General features: G+C 37.5%; 3 protein-coding genes across 5 annotated transcripts; 1 reads left to right on the forward strand and 2 right to left on the reverse strand.

Moving 5' to 3' along the window:
* The first annotated feature begins 244 nt into the window (after positions 1-244).
* Positions 245-4,279, forward strand: LOC111007447 (transcription factor bHLH35). Of its 3 annotated transcripts, none has more exons than XM_088125480.1 (5): positions 245-482; positions 596-761; positions 860-1,093; positions 1,197-1,367; positions 2,560-2,946. In XM_088125480.1, exons 1-5 carry the CDS (start codon positions 409-411, stop codon positions 2,689-2,691), a joined length of 777 nt encoding a protein of 258 aa, XP_087981606.1. In that variant the 5' UTR covers positions 245-408; the 3' UTR covers positions 2,692-2,946. The 3 variants fall into 3 exon arrangements, with proteins under 3 accessions (XP_087981606.1, XP_087981607.1, XP_022135507.1); XM_088125481.1 differs by having other exon boundaries at positions 247-482; positions 2,613-2,946; XM_022279815.2 differs by lacking the exon at positions 2,560-2,946 and adding an exon at positions 3,876-4,279 and having other exon boundaries at positions 249-482.
* Positions 4,280-5,325: 1,046 nt separating this feature from the next.
* On the reverse strand, positions 5,326-13,824 carry LOC111007134 (mitotic checkpoint protein PRCC-carboxy-term protein). Its single transcript, XM_022279357.2, has 2 exons — positions 12,383-13,824; positions 5,326-5,629 (listed from the first exon to the last, which is right to left on the reverse strand). The coding sequence occupies exons 1-2, from the start codon at positions 13,661-13,663 to the stop codon at positions 5,471-5,473; spliced, it is 1,440 nt and encodes a 479-aa protein (XP_022135049.1). The 5' UTR covers positions 13,664-13,824; the 3' UTR covers positions 5,326-5,470.
* Positions 13,825-14,668: 844 nt separating this feature from the next.
* On the reverse strand, positions 14,669-16,901 carry LOC111006808 (Tautomerase/MIF superfamily protein). Its single transcript, XM_022278880.2, has 3 exons — positions 16,564-16,901; positions 15,998-16,198; positions 14,669-14,914 (listed from the first exon to the last, which is right to left on the reverse strand). Exons 1-3 carry the CDS (start codon positions 16,672-16,674, stop codon positions 14,879-14,881), a joined length of 348 nt encoding a protein of 115 aa, XP_022134572.1. The 5' UTR covers positions 16,675-16,901; the 3' UTR covers positions 14,669-14,878.
* Positions 16,902-17,214: the final 313 nt, after the last annotated feature.

Here is a 17,214-nt window from a genome sequence, read left to right on the forward strand (position 1 = left end):
AACATTTTCGTACAAAAATGGCAGTTTGAAAGATGATTTTGAAATAAAATCGCCACCCCCCAACTCAACGAGTGGGATGTGAGTCAAAAGATGAAAAGAATCGTTCCCACGATCCATTGGACGGTCGAGATTTTTCCACGAAAGATCAGGACTTCACACACGCGGGTGACGATTGGATTTATGTGCCGCGCAGGTGACAGTAGCTTCCCCCTTTACCTCTATATATATTGATCTCTAACGGGAAATTCCAACCATACCCAAATTCAGAGGCTCAGAGTGATAGCAACAGAAAATTATAGAAATAAATAAATAATTAAAAAAAGAAATCGTTGAACGAAAGAGGGGGAAAAGATTTCTTCCTCTCCGTGGAAGCAAGAATCAGGAAAACGACGTCGCCGCCGCCGGAATATGGATAATATTGGAGAGGATTACAGCTACTACTGGGAGACTAACATCGTCCTACCAGCAGAGGAGATTGACAGGTTTCTTTCTCTCTTTTTCTTGCTCTTTTTGAAAATGTTGATCTGTAGAAATGAGGGTTTAGGAATGTTTGAAGTGGAATTTTGACCTGACTCCGGAATTTTGGTGAAGACAGTTGGGGATTGGATGAGGCGATTTCCGGTTACTATGATTCGAGTTCGCCGGAGGGAGTTCTGTCGTCGTCGGCGGCGTCGAAGAACATACTATCGGAGAGGAACAGGAGGAGGAAGCTCAACGAGAGGCTTTTCGCGCTTCGATCGGTCGTCCCCAATATTACTAAGGTTAGGGTCAAATTTTTGCTGTTCGATTCAATTTTACTTGCCCTATTTTGAACTATTGAAAATTTTAAGTTAATTGATCGAGTGAATGGATTGGGCAGATGGACAAGGCTTCGATCATAAAGGATGCGATTAATTACATCCAGGATTTGCACGAACAAGAGAGGAGGATTCAGGCTGAAATTTACGAGATCGAATCGGGAAAATTTAAGAACATAACCGGGTACGGTTTCGACCAGGAGCTCCCATTGTTGCTCAGATCAAAGAGGAAGAAAACAGAGCAGTTCAGCTATGATTCTGCTGCTTCAAGAACTTCCCCCATTGAAGTGCTAGATGTAAGCTTCCTTGTCTCTATATAACTCCAATCCCTAGAAATTCCAAATAATGAATTGATTAAAGATTCTGAAGAGATTTGGCATGTGAATTGGAATTTTGCAGCTGAGTGTGACATATATGGGGGAGAGAACAATGGTGGTGAGTTTGACATGCTGCAAAAGAGCAGATTCAATGGTTAAACTGTGTGAAGTTTTTGAATCACTGAAGCTCAAGATTATTACTGCCAATATCACTGCTGTCTCTGGAAGGCTTTTGAAAACTGTCTTCATTGAGGTAATTTCCCTCTGCCCTCTGCCCTCTATCTCTCTCTCTTTCTCTTCTTCTTAACAAATTGGAACTGGGTTTCTCTGTTGTTTTTAGTGTTTGAAGTATTTTTGTTGGATTTTTTTTTCCTAAACCTGATCAAATGGGGTCTTAAATGCATATGAAGACTGAATGAGCAGAATGAATCAATCCAAATAAAGGGGGTATAGTTCAACTACTTTATATTTCAATCATGACTATTTGACAAAATATTAGAGGGGAGACGAAAAAAAAAACCTCATGGAATAGGAAATCTGGTGGTTTTTTCTGTGGTATTTAAATCATGGAGAGAAGACATATTTATCATGTGCTACCAAACCCATAATTAAGCCTCCATAGAAGGAAGAAGATTGGAGAGAGAGAGATGCAATCTTGTTTTTTGTCTGAATATGTTTTTTTTTTCTTTTCTTTTTCTTCTTTTGAGACATGAATATGGTGGTTTAAACTTTAAGTAGAATGTCTTTTATGTCGTTTTCTTCGAGCAGTTATGTTCTGTCTCGTTTGTATGGTGGTTTGAATCTACCATGAGCATTTATGACATTCTCTCTTCTTTCACTTAATTTTGTTTGAAACATAATTTTCTAAAATTTTGAAGTTTATTTAATATATAGACATCTAAATTGTGGTGTAGCATTTGTGGCTAGGTAAGTGACATGTTGGGGCTAAAGGGTTGTTCAGAATTGTATATGAAACATGTTTTATTATTTTTTTAAATAAAAATTGAGTAAAACATGGTTGTTTTAAAAAATATATTAATATATTTTTCTTTAAAATAATGTGACTTTGTGAATAACTCAAAATTAATCTAAACAAATACAGTTAACAACTTCAACACAATTTCTAAAAATTATTTTATACAAGCAACCATTATTTTCCCCCTCTTCTTGTTTTGTGGTTTAGATGAATAAAGTGCCACATTTTGTTGCTCATTTAAAAATAATTCTAAAATTGTATCACAAACTTTGCTAAACATAGTGAATAGAAATTATGAAAATGAAAAGACTGTGTTTCATAACTTGTGACATCGACTCGAACAATGAAAGAAACTACATGAAATTGAAAAGAATAAAAGTGATCTATTCCTGCATTTTGACAGCTGTTTTAACACTTAAATGTTAACCTTTTATTTGGAGATCTATTTATTAGAAATATGCAAAATTAGAATACAGAGCACAGAGTGGGGCATAAGGCCAGCCTTTGTTTGATTCTGAATAGTAGGTGGAGAAGGTGGGTCTATGAGGAACCAATAATGAGATGTTGTACAGACAAACACAAAGGGGAGATTAAAGAGTAAAAGAGGAAAAAGAAAGACATGGAATAGAGATAAAGGATGTGACTTTACAAATTTATAGACTCATGGTCAATGCACCCACTTTACCAAAGTGGAAGATCCACTATTTCTGATATTCTGAATTTTTGGTGGGGTTAGGAAGGGGATAATTTTGCCATGTTTGTCTTTTTTCTTTTCCCCTTCCCGTCTTATTTGCCATCATTGTGCGCTCAATTATACACATTTTCCAGTTCACATATACGTGATGATTTCATGTTATCAGTTCTCTTTTTGAAAATAATTGCCTATGTTTGAGTTCAAAGTTTTGTCCTATGTGTTGTGTCTGTAAAAAAGGGAAGTGAAAGCCCGTTTGATCATCATCTGGTGTTTGATTTTCTGTCTTTAAAAATTAACAAGTAGAAACTTGTTTTGTTATATAGTTTTTATAAACATTTTCAAAATTTAGATCAATATTAGAATTGTTTTAATTTGATTAAAGATTCAAATATATTTTTAAGAGAGGTGAATGACTTTCTAATGAAATGGTACCGAAACAAAAATAAAAGCTAAAAATTAAAAACGAAATAGTCGTCAATATATACCTGTCTTATATGTAGAGGTCTCCACCTATATGATAGACGCCACCTAACTACTGGTTCAGTTGTTAGGAAAAATGCTTTTGAAAAATAAGTTGTTTGTTGATTAAATTCAATACAAAATATAATTGTTATAGTTCATGTGATAACCATTCCTCCACCATTTTTAAAAATTCTTGGTAGCGATTCTCAGACTCTATTAGTAATATTCTTAAGTTGCGAAGGCTGCTAAAACTTCAAAACAAAAAAGGGCTATATTTAATATTTTAAGCTGATTATATAAAATTCAAAATTTTAGTTGTTTCTTTAATTAAATAATAAGTTAAAAAATAATTACAAAACTAGTGCTGCTACTTTGGCTTGACAGAGATAACTGCTTGGCTTTCACTTTTTCGTAGAAAGCAAAAAAGACTAAAACAGGAGAAAGATAATAATGATTGATGCTTCTCCCATCTATTATTTATCTGTGGGGTATGGTATAGTAGTGGTCATATGAAATAAGTAAAGCGACTTTTGGAGGTAGGAGTTCATAATTTTTTAGGAGTTCACAAGTAACAGCAAACTCTTGAACTCCAAGAAGTAACTAAAATCATCCTTTTATGGAATTTGCAGGCTGAGCAAGAGGAGAGAGACTACTTGAAGATTAAAATAGAATCAGCCATTGCACGTCTTAGTCTTAGTGATCCACAGAGCCCTATGAGCATCTGAACCAAAAAATGGAAAACGCACTGAAAAGAGTGAGTTCGATGCATGAAAATCATCTTGACTTTTGGCTGGGGAATGTTTGAAAACTGGGTCTCTCTCCCTCCCTGATCACAGTTCTTCATTTTGCTCTTTCTTGGAGTTGTCACATAATTGTTTTCCTTGGTGAAAGAGTTTTCCTTTCGGGATGGTTCAGAGAATTCATCTCACAGGCCAAAGAAGAAATCAAATATAGGAAATGTAGCGTCTTGATGTAAAATCGTCCATGTCGAATAGTTGAGCCCTCTACATAATAAAATATTGCCCTTTGACAAGTACTTGAGTTTCTATGTTCTGGATCTGGGTAACCTCCTAGTTATTCTATTGGCACACCAAGATTGCAATATCCAATCTTCAAATTTTTTATGAAAAAAGAAAAAGAGCAAACTTCACTTATTTGATTACTCTGCAACACCCGACCAAAGTATGATAAGGAAATGGGATGGGTCGACTTACCTCTCGAATGAACCGAGCAGCTTCTGTGGTTGGTTTCACTCTGATGTTCGAAGTAACCATCTAAAGAGAATGGGTGAAGAAAATTGAAAAAGAACATGAAATAATTAGTACTGAATGATAGTCAAATGTCAATTGAGTACTGAGAACATGGGTGATAGTACTTGGGGACTCAAGGAGACAGTTGTACAACCTATGAGGTAAGGTCGTACTTTGGTGACCGTACATTTTCAGAGAATAAATATGGAAAACAGAAACCTCTGACTATATCCGACTCCTTTTGGGGGGTGGGGTGCTAAAATATCTACTTTAACAAACAATCTATTGAAAGAAATCCCAGATGCCAGATGCCAGATGCACGGATCTCACAAGATCAAGCTCTAGGGAGTTCTAGAATAGATAAAAGAATAAATTAATTTTTTTTCCTTTTGATATCCATGAGTGTGCGGACTAGTTTACGCACACCTCGACTAATTTCACGAGGCAATCACTTGACCCTACAACATTTGGTGTCGGAAAATACAGGAATTACGAATTCCTAACGTAGGTGGGTCATCATAGGATTTGAACTTATTCCCTCTAAATTAACCTCGATCCATTTGAACCAATGAACCACCCATGATGGTTATAAAAGAATAAATTAATCTACCAGCCTCCAAACTGTTTAAACCACTACACTACTATCACCATTCATCAGCATTTTCCAAGTTTACTACATCACAGATGTGCTTCAAATCTAAATATAGTACTCGGGAAGCTCACCAACTAAAACATAATCACCTGGATGAGTGTTGGATTTCGTTAGAGACGTTGGAGAAATATCCCTAATTCTTCAGCAATAAAGGAACAGAATTGCAAGAAGTTGTAATGAACCATTCAAATTGTGAAATTACATTATGACCAATAAAGTGTACATATATGCATATAAACCATGCAAGTTTATGGCTTTTAGTATGCTCTACCTCCGTGGAGCTCACAGATAACATACCACCGTAGCAGAATATCTTTAGGAATCACCAGCCATATTTGGCTTGTGTTTCAGCTTTTGTTAGAAGACCCCTTGCACGCCTCTCTGCTAATTCCATCTCTTTCTGCTTCATATCATAATACAATGAAGTAATTTGGTGCTTTCTCTTGTGCAACTTTGAAGGCTTCCCTTTCGTGGAGGCAGGCTACAGAAAAGGAGATGCAAACGTACGTATTATGCAACAGAGAAATAAAAAAATATATATAAAATATAGAACATCAACAAGCCTTAGACAAAACTCTCATATTTAGCCACGGTTAGGTTATACATTTTTAAAAGCATTGGCACTTGAATTCAAATTTTCAGCTCTAATAACTATTTTACTCCAATTGTGGAATTATCCTCAGAACTCAGAAGACAATATGGAAATGGAACTGCTTACACAGGCTTCACCAACAAAGCGTATGAAGTATTCCACCTCTCAAACGTCTTGCCCTAATACTCCAACTACACATAATATTAACATTCTCAAAGCCCCTAACAAATTGGACTGAATAAATGATTTATAACTCAGCATATTACAACCAAAGTCCAAAGATTATTGATTCAGCATTCTAACAACCTTCACTAATTTTTTTTAGGAAACTAATTTGATTGGAAAAAAATAACAGGGGGAACAAGCCAAGTCCCAAGCAAACCTCTGCCAATTGGCACAAGAACTGCCCCAATCTACTCGTGATTGGAGGACAGCTACATTTATGATAAAGGCACATGGAAAGACATTATGAAGATCGGACCCCACATCACCCCCAATATCACTTTCTTTAATGGAGATGTTTGTGGTACCAGATTTTGGTATGTATCCTTCGAAAGTATATACCAAAACCTTTCACCTCATCTCATACCACCACCTCTCCCATGGGATAACCCCCCGGGGTCATGGAATCTAACCTTCAGAAGAGGTCCCAAAGATGAGGAAAATTTTGGACTGGTTGTCTCAAGTAGCATTTAAGGCCATTTTCCCTCTAGCCGTCCAGATTGCTGGACAGCCTGGACTCAACTGGCACCTATTCTTGCAGCTCTCTTATGCAAAATCCAGCAGTCGGGAGAACAAATCTTCCAGCCAACAATTGCGAAGTGATAAGGAAACAAATACCCAAAAAGGTCAAGATTATTATTTGGGAAATCTCAATGAAGAGCACCAACATGCAAGACAAAATTCAGGGAGGGAATTCTAGAGTTGCCCTCTCCCCCCATCGGTGCCTATTTGCAAACAAGATTTAGAATCCCAAGACCACCTTTTTGTCCATTGTCTATTTGCTTCTACATTCTGAAGGCTCATGTTTGATACGTTTGGATGGTCCACAGCCCTTGACAAGTGATATTGCCGGCAGCATTTACCCTCTCATGCTGTCCGACCCATTTAAAATAAGGCAAAAGTTGCTTGACCGCATTCCCAGTTTCTTATGTACCACATGGTTGGAGAGAAAAACAACAGACTTTTTGTAGAAAGGAAAGACCCCGCCATTACGTCCTTAAACTCATTCTAGACAATGCTGCTACTCAGTGCAAGCTCAACAGTATTTTTTTAATAAGAACATCATACTTCATTCAAAAGAGACAACATAGGAGCAACATCCTAAGGGCAGGGGCCAAGAAGGCCCTCCCCTAAAAAGATAATACATTATAACTTTCCAATCACGAGAAAATAAGGCTATATTGTAATTACAAAAGAATTTCCTATGAGTAAGGTACCAGGAGGTCGTTGTAATTTGCACATTTTCACAAAAAAAATATCAAAAGGGGGGATTTGTTGTTGAAAACTCTTTGGTTCCTTTCCTTCTAAATACTCCATATAAGCGCTCGACTAGCACAGCTCCACAAAAATTTTGCTCTTCCTTTCATGGAGCCTCCTTGTATGATCTCTAGTAGTCAATCATCTATCAAACGAGGCAGACAACCAAATAAGCCACATTCCATCATCAAAAAGGACCAACCCCTTGCTGCAAAGGTGCAGTGAAGAAAGAGATGTTCAATTGATTCCCCATCCCTAAGACAAAGCGAGCAACGCGAAGGAGATAACACCCAATTCTGTAACTTTTTCTGTAGCTTATCATGAGTGTTGATACTTCTATATGCCACGCTCCATAAAAATATTTTCACCTTCTTTGAACAATTAAACTTCCAAATCTTAGTTAGAAATGGAGCTTTAAGAAAAGTGGATTTGGTAGTAAAACGTTTCTCTCCTTCTAAAGCCCATTCAACCTTGTCCTCTCCACTTTCCCACCGAAATGAAGTCAGGAGTTCCACCATCTAAACCAGTTTTGCATTTCTCAATCCATAATCCCCCTTCAAAACCCCAAGTTTCGATCCCCTTGCTCCGTGTTCCAGCATTCTGCCACCATGCAGTCTTTTTTATTGGAAATACAGAACAGATCTGGGAATTTGAATTCCAAAGGATTGTTGCCCAGCCAGGTATCCTTCCAAACTTTGATTTTGCTCCCATTTTTAGCTTTGAAGGAGATGAATCTTATGAAGAAAAGTCTCTGTTGGTCTATGGCCACACAAGGTCTTCCCCTAGAGCTTAATTTAGGAGGGGAAGGCAACCACACATGGTCCTCGATTCCGTAAATACTTGTAATCACCCGCTTCCACAAAGGATTGTCTTCTTGGGTGAACTGCCACAACCACTTTTGGGGAAGGGCATTGTTTCTGTGTTTAAAGGCCCCCAACCCTAGCCCGCCATAATTCTTAGGTAAAGAGACCCGATCCCAACTTACCAAGTGGCGATGGGGATGACAATCGGTTCCATTCCAAAAAAGGTTTCGAACAATCGTCTCCATTTCCAAAACAACTTTGTTTGGGGCTTTAAAGATAGAAAAGGTGTAAACAGGGAGGCTATTAAGAATGAATAGCGCCAAGGTAAGCCTACCCTTTTGAAAGCATTAGGTTTCTGCAGCTGGCAAGCTTTGCCTTTAACTTGTCCACTATGTTGTCCCAAAAAGACACTCTTCTAAAATTTCTTCCCAAAGGCACTCCCAAATAATTGATGGGCAGCAGCTCTCCTTTACATACCAAGGCCTGAGCTTAGCCTAACAGCATCTCCTTTTCAATATTGATACTGACCAAAGAAGTCTTCTCCAAGTTTAATGAAAGACCTGTCTCCTGTAGGAAAATCTGCAAGAAAGTCCACCCCACCACTATGGTTATCTTCAACATTTTGGCAGAAAATAAACGTATCGTCTGCGTATTGGAGATGCATAACCAGAACTACCAACCGGGAAGCTTCTAAGGAGCCTTTTCTCACAACAGAAATGTATGGAGCGATGGAGGGAATCACCAATAATAGTGAAAAGGAAAGGAGAAGAGGGTCTCCTTGTCTAATTTCCTTTTTGCAAATATTTTTCCTCTCGGTTTGCCATTAATAATCACAAAAAAAATAACCGAAGAGAGATAACCCTTGTTCCACTTCCTCCATCTTTGACCAAAGCCCTTAAGCTCCATGATCTAATTTGACATCTAGGCAATCCCAATCCACCTTGTCATCAGCTTTCTCAAGATCTAATTTTAACATGAAACCTTCCTTTTTCTTCATTTTCCACTCCCCCACCACCTCTGAGGCCACCATGATGGCATCAATGATCTGTCTCCCCTCCATGAAAGGCGCTTGAGTATCATCAATGATAAAAGGAAGGACTCTGTTTGAGTCTGTCCGCCAACACCTTGGCGATAATTTTATAAAGGGAAGTGATCTGACTAATTGGCCTATACTCATTTACTTTGTTTGCTTTGAGCTTCTTAGGGATGAGGCAAATGTAAGTTTCATTTGTCCTATTGTTGATGATGCCGTTTTCAAAAAAATCTTGGAACACCTCTACTAAATTTGGTTTCAAGATGTTCCAAGCTTTTTTAAAAAACTCCTTCGTCATACCATCCAGTCCAAGGAACTTCAGATTTCCCAAACTCATAATAGCTTTGTGAATTTCTTCCTCTATAAAAGGTTCCTCCAACCACGAACTCCATTGCTCACTGAGGGGAGCCCAAGCTCAACAGTATTTATTGTAATTATTCTATTAATGATCTTTGTGCTGATTGTGTAGCCACCTTAGCCTCTGGAACGCTTTCATTCCCTTTTTGTACATTTCGCTACTTCAATAAGACCTTGTTTCTCCCTCAAATATGTAATTACCAAACTGACCAAACCATTTAGTCATTTACATCTAGTAAGAGCAACAAAAATATGGTTACCCAAGAACACCTTACTTAGTTCTATTTTCTCTTTGAGAAGTCAGACACAAAGCCATAAATACCCACGATAAACTTCAACGTAAAACGCCCTACATGGACATCTCTCCCCATTGGTGCCCCATTTGCAAGCACACGACACATCTTTATTTTCTGTGAATTTGCAGCAACTTTTTGGGAGGTGATTGTAGCACACTTCTGGATAGTCATGGTCATGGCCCTACCAAATGATCATTCTCTTCTCCTTTCAATCACCCTTGCTGGCCACCCATTTGAAAAGGAAAAGGAGCTTCTTTGGTTGAATTTTGTTAGGGCGTTTTTTTAGTATATGGCTAGAAAGGAATCAAAGAATCTTTCATGAAAAGGAGTTCTCTTGATGCTATTATTTATTTGGCAATCACAGTTTCTATTCCCTTTCATCCAACTGGAGAGGTTTTTTGTAACTCGCTTTGATCATATTATATATATATATAAAGCCTTTACTTAGTTCTATCGTTCCTTTGAAACCATAAAAGTCAAAAGAAGATTGAACTGGCTACACCAAATAACTAGCTTCCCCATTTTGAGTGGGTGGCTGGCAAGAGATGAAGTAAGGAGGTTTTTTTTTTTTATTTTTATTTTTTTATTTTTTTGATAAGAAACAAACAATTTCATTGAGAATTGCTTGGCGAATTGGCATTCCAGAATTGGAGGAGCTATGCATCAACTGAAGTTGAGAGCTACGAAATTCCAGAATTGCTTGGCATATATTGACAAGTTAGGAACAGGTGGCTGTAGAGTTTCTTCATCCTTTATACAAATAAAATACCAACCAGTGGAAAGAGACAAGATGTTGAAAAAGAATGCTCTCTTTAATCAAAATTTAAAACAAACCGCTAGGCAGAAGGGGCTTTATTTCCAAAATTTTCCTTTCAACGTAGAACTAATATCATCCACCGGGAATTGTGCATTAAGTGCCTGTGCTACAATGAATTATATTCTGATGAAGAGCCAACAACACAAGAATCTTATATTGACAAAATCTCTATTAGATTATACCAGAGGCTATTATTACATAAATGAGCTCCTATTTCATTATCAAACTGAAGAGAACAATAAACCATAACGGTAAGAAACTACCAACTCACAGTAAACTAAAAAACACACATAAACTTCAAATGATTTAACATCATGTTGAATGCAATAAGGAATAAGAGTGAAGCAACTGAAGATCACCCTTTACTTTGAGACGACCAAACAATTGGAAAGTTAGCTGCCTGGAGATAGAGTTTTCAGATTTTCTTTCTTTTTCTCTCTCTCTCTCTCTCTCTCTCTTTCCAGGAAGATGCTAAGCTTGGTCTTACTGCCCATTTTTTGGCATTTAGCCTCAATCCTTCTCCCATGCTAACACCCGCAGTCATAGAGTCCAAATAAAAACTTCTACTTTCTCTGGACACGTCTACTTCCATATTATCTTTGAGAATCAACCTCCAGTGTGACATTTGTAGCAGTCAAAATGGTGAACAGGGACTTTGCCGCTAAGTTTCCAGATTGGCTTCCACAGTTTTCTTACACTCCCCTACTCTCAGTTGTATTCTACCCAAAGCTGGCAAGATGGCAACAGTTCACTTAGTTCTCACAATTCCAAGTCAAGCATCTACATGGATGTGTCCTCTAGAATAATTTTTCAGATCTGAAAAAAGTATACTTAAAAAAGAAATTCCAACCTTCATGCACTATTTTGCATTTAGACGTTCTTAAGAACAATCAAATAAAGCCTTCAAATATCCATTTCTATCCTTATTTCATTGTTAAAGCTTTCCCAAAATGCTCAAAAGACATTACTTCTCCCCAGAACACTTAATATTCCTCTCAAGCCAAAGAAACCAAAGAAAAGCGAAGTAGGCCAGATTAACCTTTGCATTCCTTTTGAAAATATGCCATAAAAAACGAGGGAGTAAGGAGGACCTCGATATCATTCAGCAAGGAGTTGCCCAACAAAATGAGGAGAGAAGGCTCCCAAACCGACAGCCACAAGGACAACAGAAGAGAAGATGGTTTTCATTTCATCGTTAGATTCACATAAATAGCACCAAATTGGGGGAGGGCCCGGTTGAGGTAGTTTTCTATCGATTCTATATTGAGTGTTGATACTACCAAATACAACCTCCGTAAGAATACCTTAATTCTTTTGGGTATTTACCCTTTTGAACTATTTTATTTCAATCATACATGCCAATGTAAGAAAAAGAATAGCTCTGGCTAGCTTCTTGGGAGGTTTCCCTCTTTATATTTCACATATCACAAAAATGCTTTTTCATACAATGAGTATTCGAACTAGTATACATTTATCTCACTGGACAACCGCCTAATTTTTTTACATTTAATTGTCAAAAAAAATAAAATTTACAGATTTACATATCCTAGGTAGGTGGGCACCCCAACCGAACTTCATATCTCTATCTATAAGAACCCATATAAAAGCCCTACAGCCCAGTGATTTTACCATCTCAAGCACCCCAGTACATACAGATTCAATGTTGTGACATGAATCTAATGTTTCATTTGGATGGTATATTCTTATCTTCTACACTGATGACCATGGTACAGGAAAAAAAATTATCATTAAACCAAACACATAGACAAAAAGAAAGTAGAAATAAACTCAGTCGTAATTATATATGCCTAAAATCTCATTGTATGCTATCTTACCAGGAAACTATGAGTAACATACCTGATAAGAAGGACCAAAAGCAATTCCAGTCACCTTGACCTGGTCCTGCCTCGGCCGATTCTTCATCAATTCATCCTGCTTCACCTCAACTATTTCCGATGGAACGTCATTTCTTCTTCTCTTTTCAGGTATTCTAACAGCATTTTCAGTTTCCACCATTGCAGGCTGACCGGCAGGGTCACTCCCATATTGTATGTGATCGCCATGGTTACCATAATTCTCATAAATTGCATAGTCACCCGTGTTACTTGCACCTGAGACAGACCGTGCTTCACCAACCACATTCTGATCAACACTATAGTGGTGATTTCCAGAACTATCGTAGTTCGCATGATTCCATGTAGTCTGTTCTGAACCATAATTGTAAATTGCAGCATTATCATAGTTTTCCCCATCCCCATCCCCATGATTAGCGACATTCTGCTCAACGCCTGAACTGTAATTTACGTAACTGTCATAATTTTCGGTATGGTGATTAATATTTTGAGTGCTACCTGAATCCTTCACTGTTTTAGAATCATCAGAAGCCGAGACCGGAACATCCGTCTCGAGAATCGACCTTCGCCCTGAGCCTGAGCTCGAAATAATACCCAACGTTGTCGAATTCTTGGGTGCTGGAATGCTCGACAAGAACGACGAAACCGAAGGGGTTTGGAACGAGGACTGGGATGCCTTCCTGAGCCTTCTTTCTTCTTCTTCATCGTCATCGTCATCGTCGTCTTCACCCAATTTCAGCAAAGAAGAATTAACGGGAGGCTTAAATAGGACGACTCTTTTCGGCTGGGACTCTGAAGACGGGGGATTTGATTTAGGTTGCTGCAACTTCTGCGAATTAGGTTTTGGAAGGGAGGAGAACATAGATGCTGATTTCGCGAGATTCCCGTCACTGTCGTCGTCAATTCGAGAACCGGAAAGCGAAGACGAAGAGTTCGTAGGGTTCACCTTTGGCCGAGGGAGGGAAGAGAAGAGAGAGGAAGATTTAATCGAACTGGCACCAAATTTAGACGCCGAGTGCGGATCTTCTTCCTCTATGCCTTCGTTCTTACCATTGCCAGAGAAACCAGTGGGCAGAGAAGGGCTTGAGGATGGTTTGGGCTGAGGAAGGGACTGGAGGAGAGAGGATGGCTTGGGCGGGGGAAGAGACGCAAAGAGAGAAGAACTTCTGGAAGAGGAGGATTCGGAGTGGTCGGATCTCCGAGATGACGGTGGCTGCGGTGGCGGTTGCTGCTGCTGCTCTTCTTCGTCGTCGGACGCGGCGTAGTTGGCTAGTAAGGAATCCATTGGAGAGAAAGAGAGCGATGGGGAGCTTTGGAAGCGATTGCAGTGGCGGCGCGGTTTTCTTGTGGAGAATGGCTCTCCGGTTCCCGCGCCGACTAATTACTTTAATTTTATTCTTTATTCTTTTTTTTTTAATAATAGTGGTTTAAATCTTAGTTCTTATATTTATACCTAAATTATATTTTTATATTTTTTTTAATTTTTAAACTTTCAATAATTAATTTTTTTAGTTCAGGCAAATAAACTATCGTTATAATTTTTAGTGTTATTTTTCATCAATTTCTTAGGTTTTCAATTGAAAAATTAAATAATATTTTCTACATGTATTTAATAGATTACCAACCAAATATTTTGTATGAAATGGATAGAACTTGAAAGAAAGACAACTATACCAGACAACTATACCAAAGCTGATCAAGGTTTTATTTTCATTGAAATGAGTGTGAACTCTATTTTTTTTTCTATTCAAATTAGAGAGCGAATATAAGAGAAGTAGAACAAAAAGTAAAAATGACAACATTTATCATAATTTAAAGTTTAAATGGACGAATTCAAAACTTTAAAGCAAAACTTGACTTGCCATGTTAAGTTCAAAGATAAAAGCTGAAAATTTTCTACCATTCCGAGAATGAATGATACAACAACTTTACATGCATGCATCTAAACATGTACTAAAGTTACAAAGATTTTGATTATGGCGAGTATCAAATGATAGACAAGCATGTATTGAATGAGTTCTACATGTATTAATTAGAAAAAACACAATACATGTATTAATTAGAAAAAACACAATAAAAGAATATTACCATCAAAGATATTAGAACATAAATACACACATAAAATAAATATGTATTTTCAAACATAGCAACAAATTAAAGTAGAAGATCTGTTTTTTTGTTTTGTTTTTGGGTTAGATTTTACTTATCCTTTACAGTTAACAATCACCTGAACAACTGAGGGTAACAAGAATCAATTCTTCTTTACACAACACAATCAAAGGCAAATATCTCAACAAAGAAGCTTGGCTACTTATGCTTAATAGATCAGAAACACTCAATACTGATTAAGATGCAACATAGTTTGTTATGTATGATACACTCGCATCAAATAGTTTATAAAGGGCAAAGAATGTTGTTCCAGCCAATTCTTCAAATAATATCAATACTCCACCATATTTATTTTCTACGACATTCTTCTGTTTTTGCTACAAAATACTGATCAAAATGTCGAGCCGTTGTACCCGAAGTATGAACGCTGGAAAAGATCAGGTTGGATGTTAATCAACAGGCCATCCATATTGAAAAACGTTATAGGTACAAGCATATCACAGTTGATGGCATATAAAGTCTGGAATAATGGAGGAAATTGTATTTCTTATGCAAAAGTATGACTGTTGGTAAAATTTGGTAGCATCAGAGGTTAACAATGTCAGATTACCATGCTATGTAGACGTGAGTGTGATCGAGAGATGCATTGCAGTGATGAAGTTGTAAACAACTCTAAATAGGCTAAGATGATTGAGAATATCAGAGCACTGCTCAATTCAAAAGCTTAAGTTCATATGTTCGAACAATAATCTTGTATATATATTCTTAACCCTCTCTTTTCTCTATTACTTACGAGTTGAGAAATTAGTACGAGACCCAATAAGTGCTTGCTAAGGATCTCACCTGATAAGGAGATCTAAGAAGTTTTACAAGATGTATTGGGCCTATTGGCTACTTTTCTCGTTACCAATTAATTTTGAGATGGAATTCTGTAAATGCTAATATGGTATCAGAGCCTAACATTCTCAAACAAGCATCCGATCAAAAAATGGGATCTAGTCAAGAGATAAAGGGAACCTAACAAGGTTTATAAAATACATGAACTACTCCTCTCATTGATCTTGAGATTGAAACCATGAATATTATAGTGCTTGTTGATATTAATAGGAGAATAAATGATACTATAGAAATTCAAACACAATAGCTCATACTCTAATGTCACAGTATCCAAGTCTACCTCTAGAATTGAACAATACTGCCATTGATTATATAGACAAGCCATATAACACCAAGTCTACCTCTATTCATATTTATTTACTCCATGAAAAGTATAGGCAAGCCAGGCCAAAAGCTTTGTTGTCACTTCGTCTTAAATTACCACTAAACCTAATGGCTGTTAGAGGTTTGAACATGGTATCTCCTCATTTGATAGCATATCAAATTATCACTAAATTAAAAAATTTAAGTCAGCTAGGGTAGGACAAAAATGATGTTTGTCTAATCGCTTCTAAAGTATATTTAGCCTTTTATACATATTCTTAACATTTTGTAAGGGCGAAAAGAAACTTGCCTCAGCGTCATAAAATTTGATATAGAAACGGGAGCCATCAATATGGAGCTTAGTCTGAAGAATCTCCGCAATTGTTGAGCTAAGCTTTCCATTCACACTTGGTCCAAGGCCCCCAATAGAGATCAATTCTCCATACGCAGCTGGCTCTTCCGTGCCAGCGAAAGCGATTGGCGTGCCACCATTCAGCAAGATCATCACATACTGAACCATCGATGTAGAAAAATGTAAGTTCATGCCCTTACATTTGCATAAACATGAATAACGTTACCCTGCTTATCACTATGTAAGAACTAGTTCGATCAACAGAGAAAAAGCAAATTGTGGACCCAGCAGCAATATCAGAGAAAAAGAGGTAATTTAGTGAAAAAAACATGTCAACTGTCAATCTAGCAGTGGAAAATCTTGACCCAACAACTCGAAATAACCTTCACGTTCTCATAGTAATTTCATCGAACACCATGTGGGCGTGTCCAGAACTGCACATAAAACAAACAGTGTGTGCAAAAGACTGTTGTTTAACAAGTGGTGGGGTTGGAGAGCAATGAAGAAGGGACAGATAACTTAACAGCTTCAGGTTTCCCAATGATTTTAGAAACGGCTTTGGTTGCGTCCTTGAGGATGTCAGCGGCCACGACGGCATCGACTGGGACATTCGTGAACAAATTCAAAGTGGGCATTTTTCGCTGGCTACTGCTGGTTCTGGGAATGGTCCAATTTAGCTTGAAGGATCTAATGGCGAAGCTTTGGCATCTGTTCTCGTTCTGTGCATAAATTGGCGATGGTTGTCTTCAAAGGGAGCCTCTGCGGATAAATGGCTAGTCCTTGGCTGACTCGCTTCTGTGCCAAGAGGACCCAGTTGGAGAAAATTGGGTGGATTACCTTATATATTTGTGGGAAAATACGCGCTCCTCAACACTATAGTTATCCTCACAACTCAGCGTCAACTTATTATTATTGTATAAAATCTTTATTTTTACATTTATGTCAAACATTGAAGGATAGGATGGACGAACTCGCACCCTCATCGTCGGAGATATGTGTCAATTATTGCTAAACTTATTTTGGTCAAAGTTGAGTCAAGTATTTTCTCATATTCGTTGGTCGAGATTTGTTAGACTTCTTAATATTGATACTGATTATTTTAAACTTTGTTATAAATGTGAAAGATTTGACAAACCTAATATAATTCAACGGTAATTAACATATATCTTCAACTT

Source organism: Momordica charantia (genome assembly GCF_013281855.1).
Source record: "Momordica charantia cultivar OHB3-1 chromosome 6 unlocalized genomic scaffold, Mcharantia_2.0 BLBB01000006.1, whole genome shotgun sequence".
Classification (NCBI taxonomy): Eukaryota; Viridiplantae; Streptophyta; class Magnoliopsida; order Cucurbitales; family Cucurbitaceae; genus Momordica; species Momordica charantia.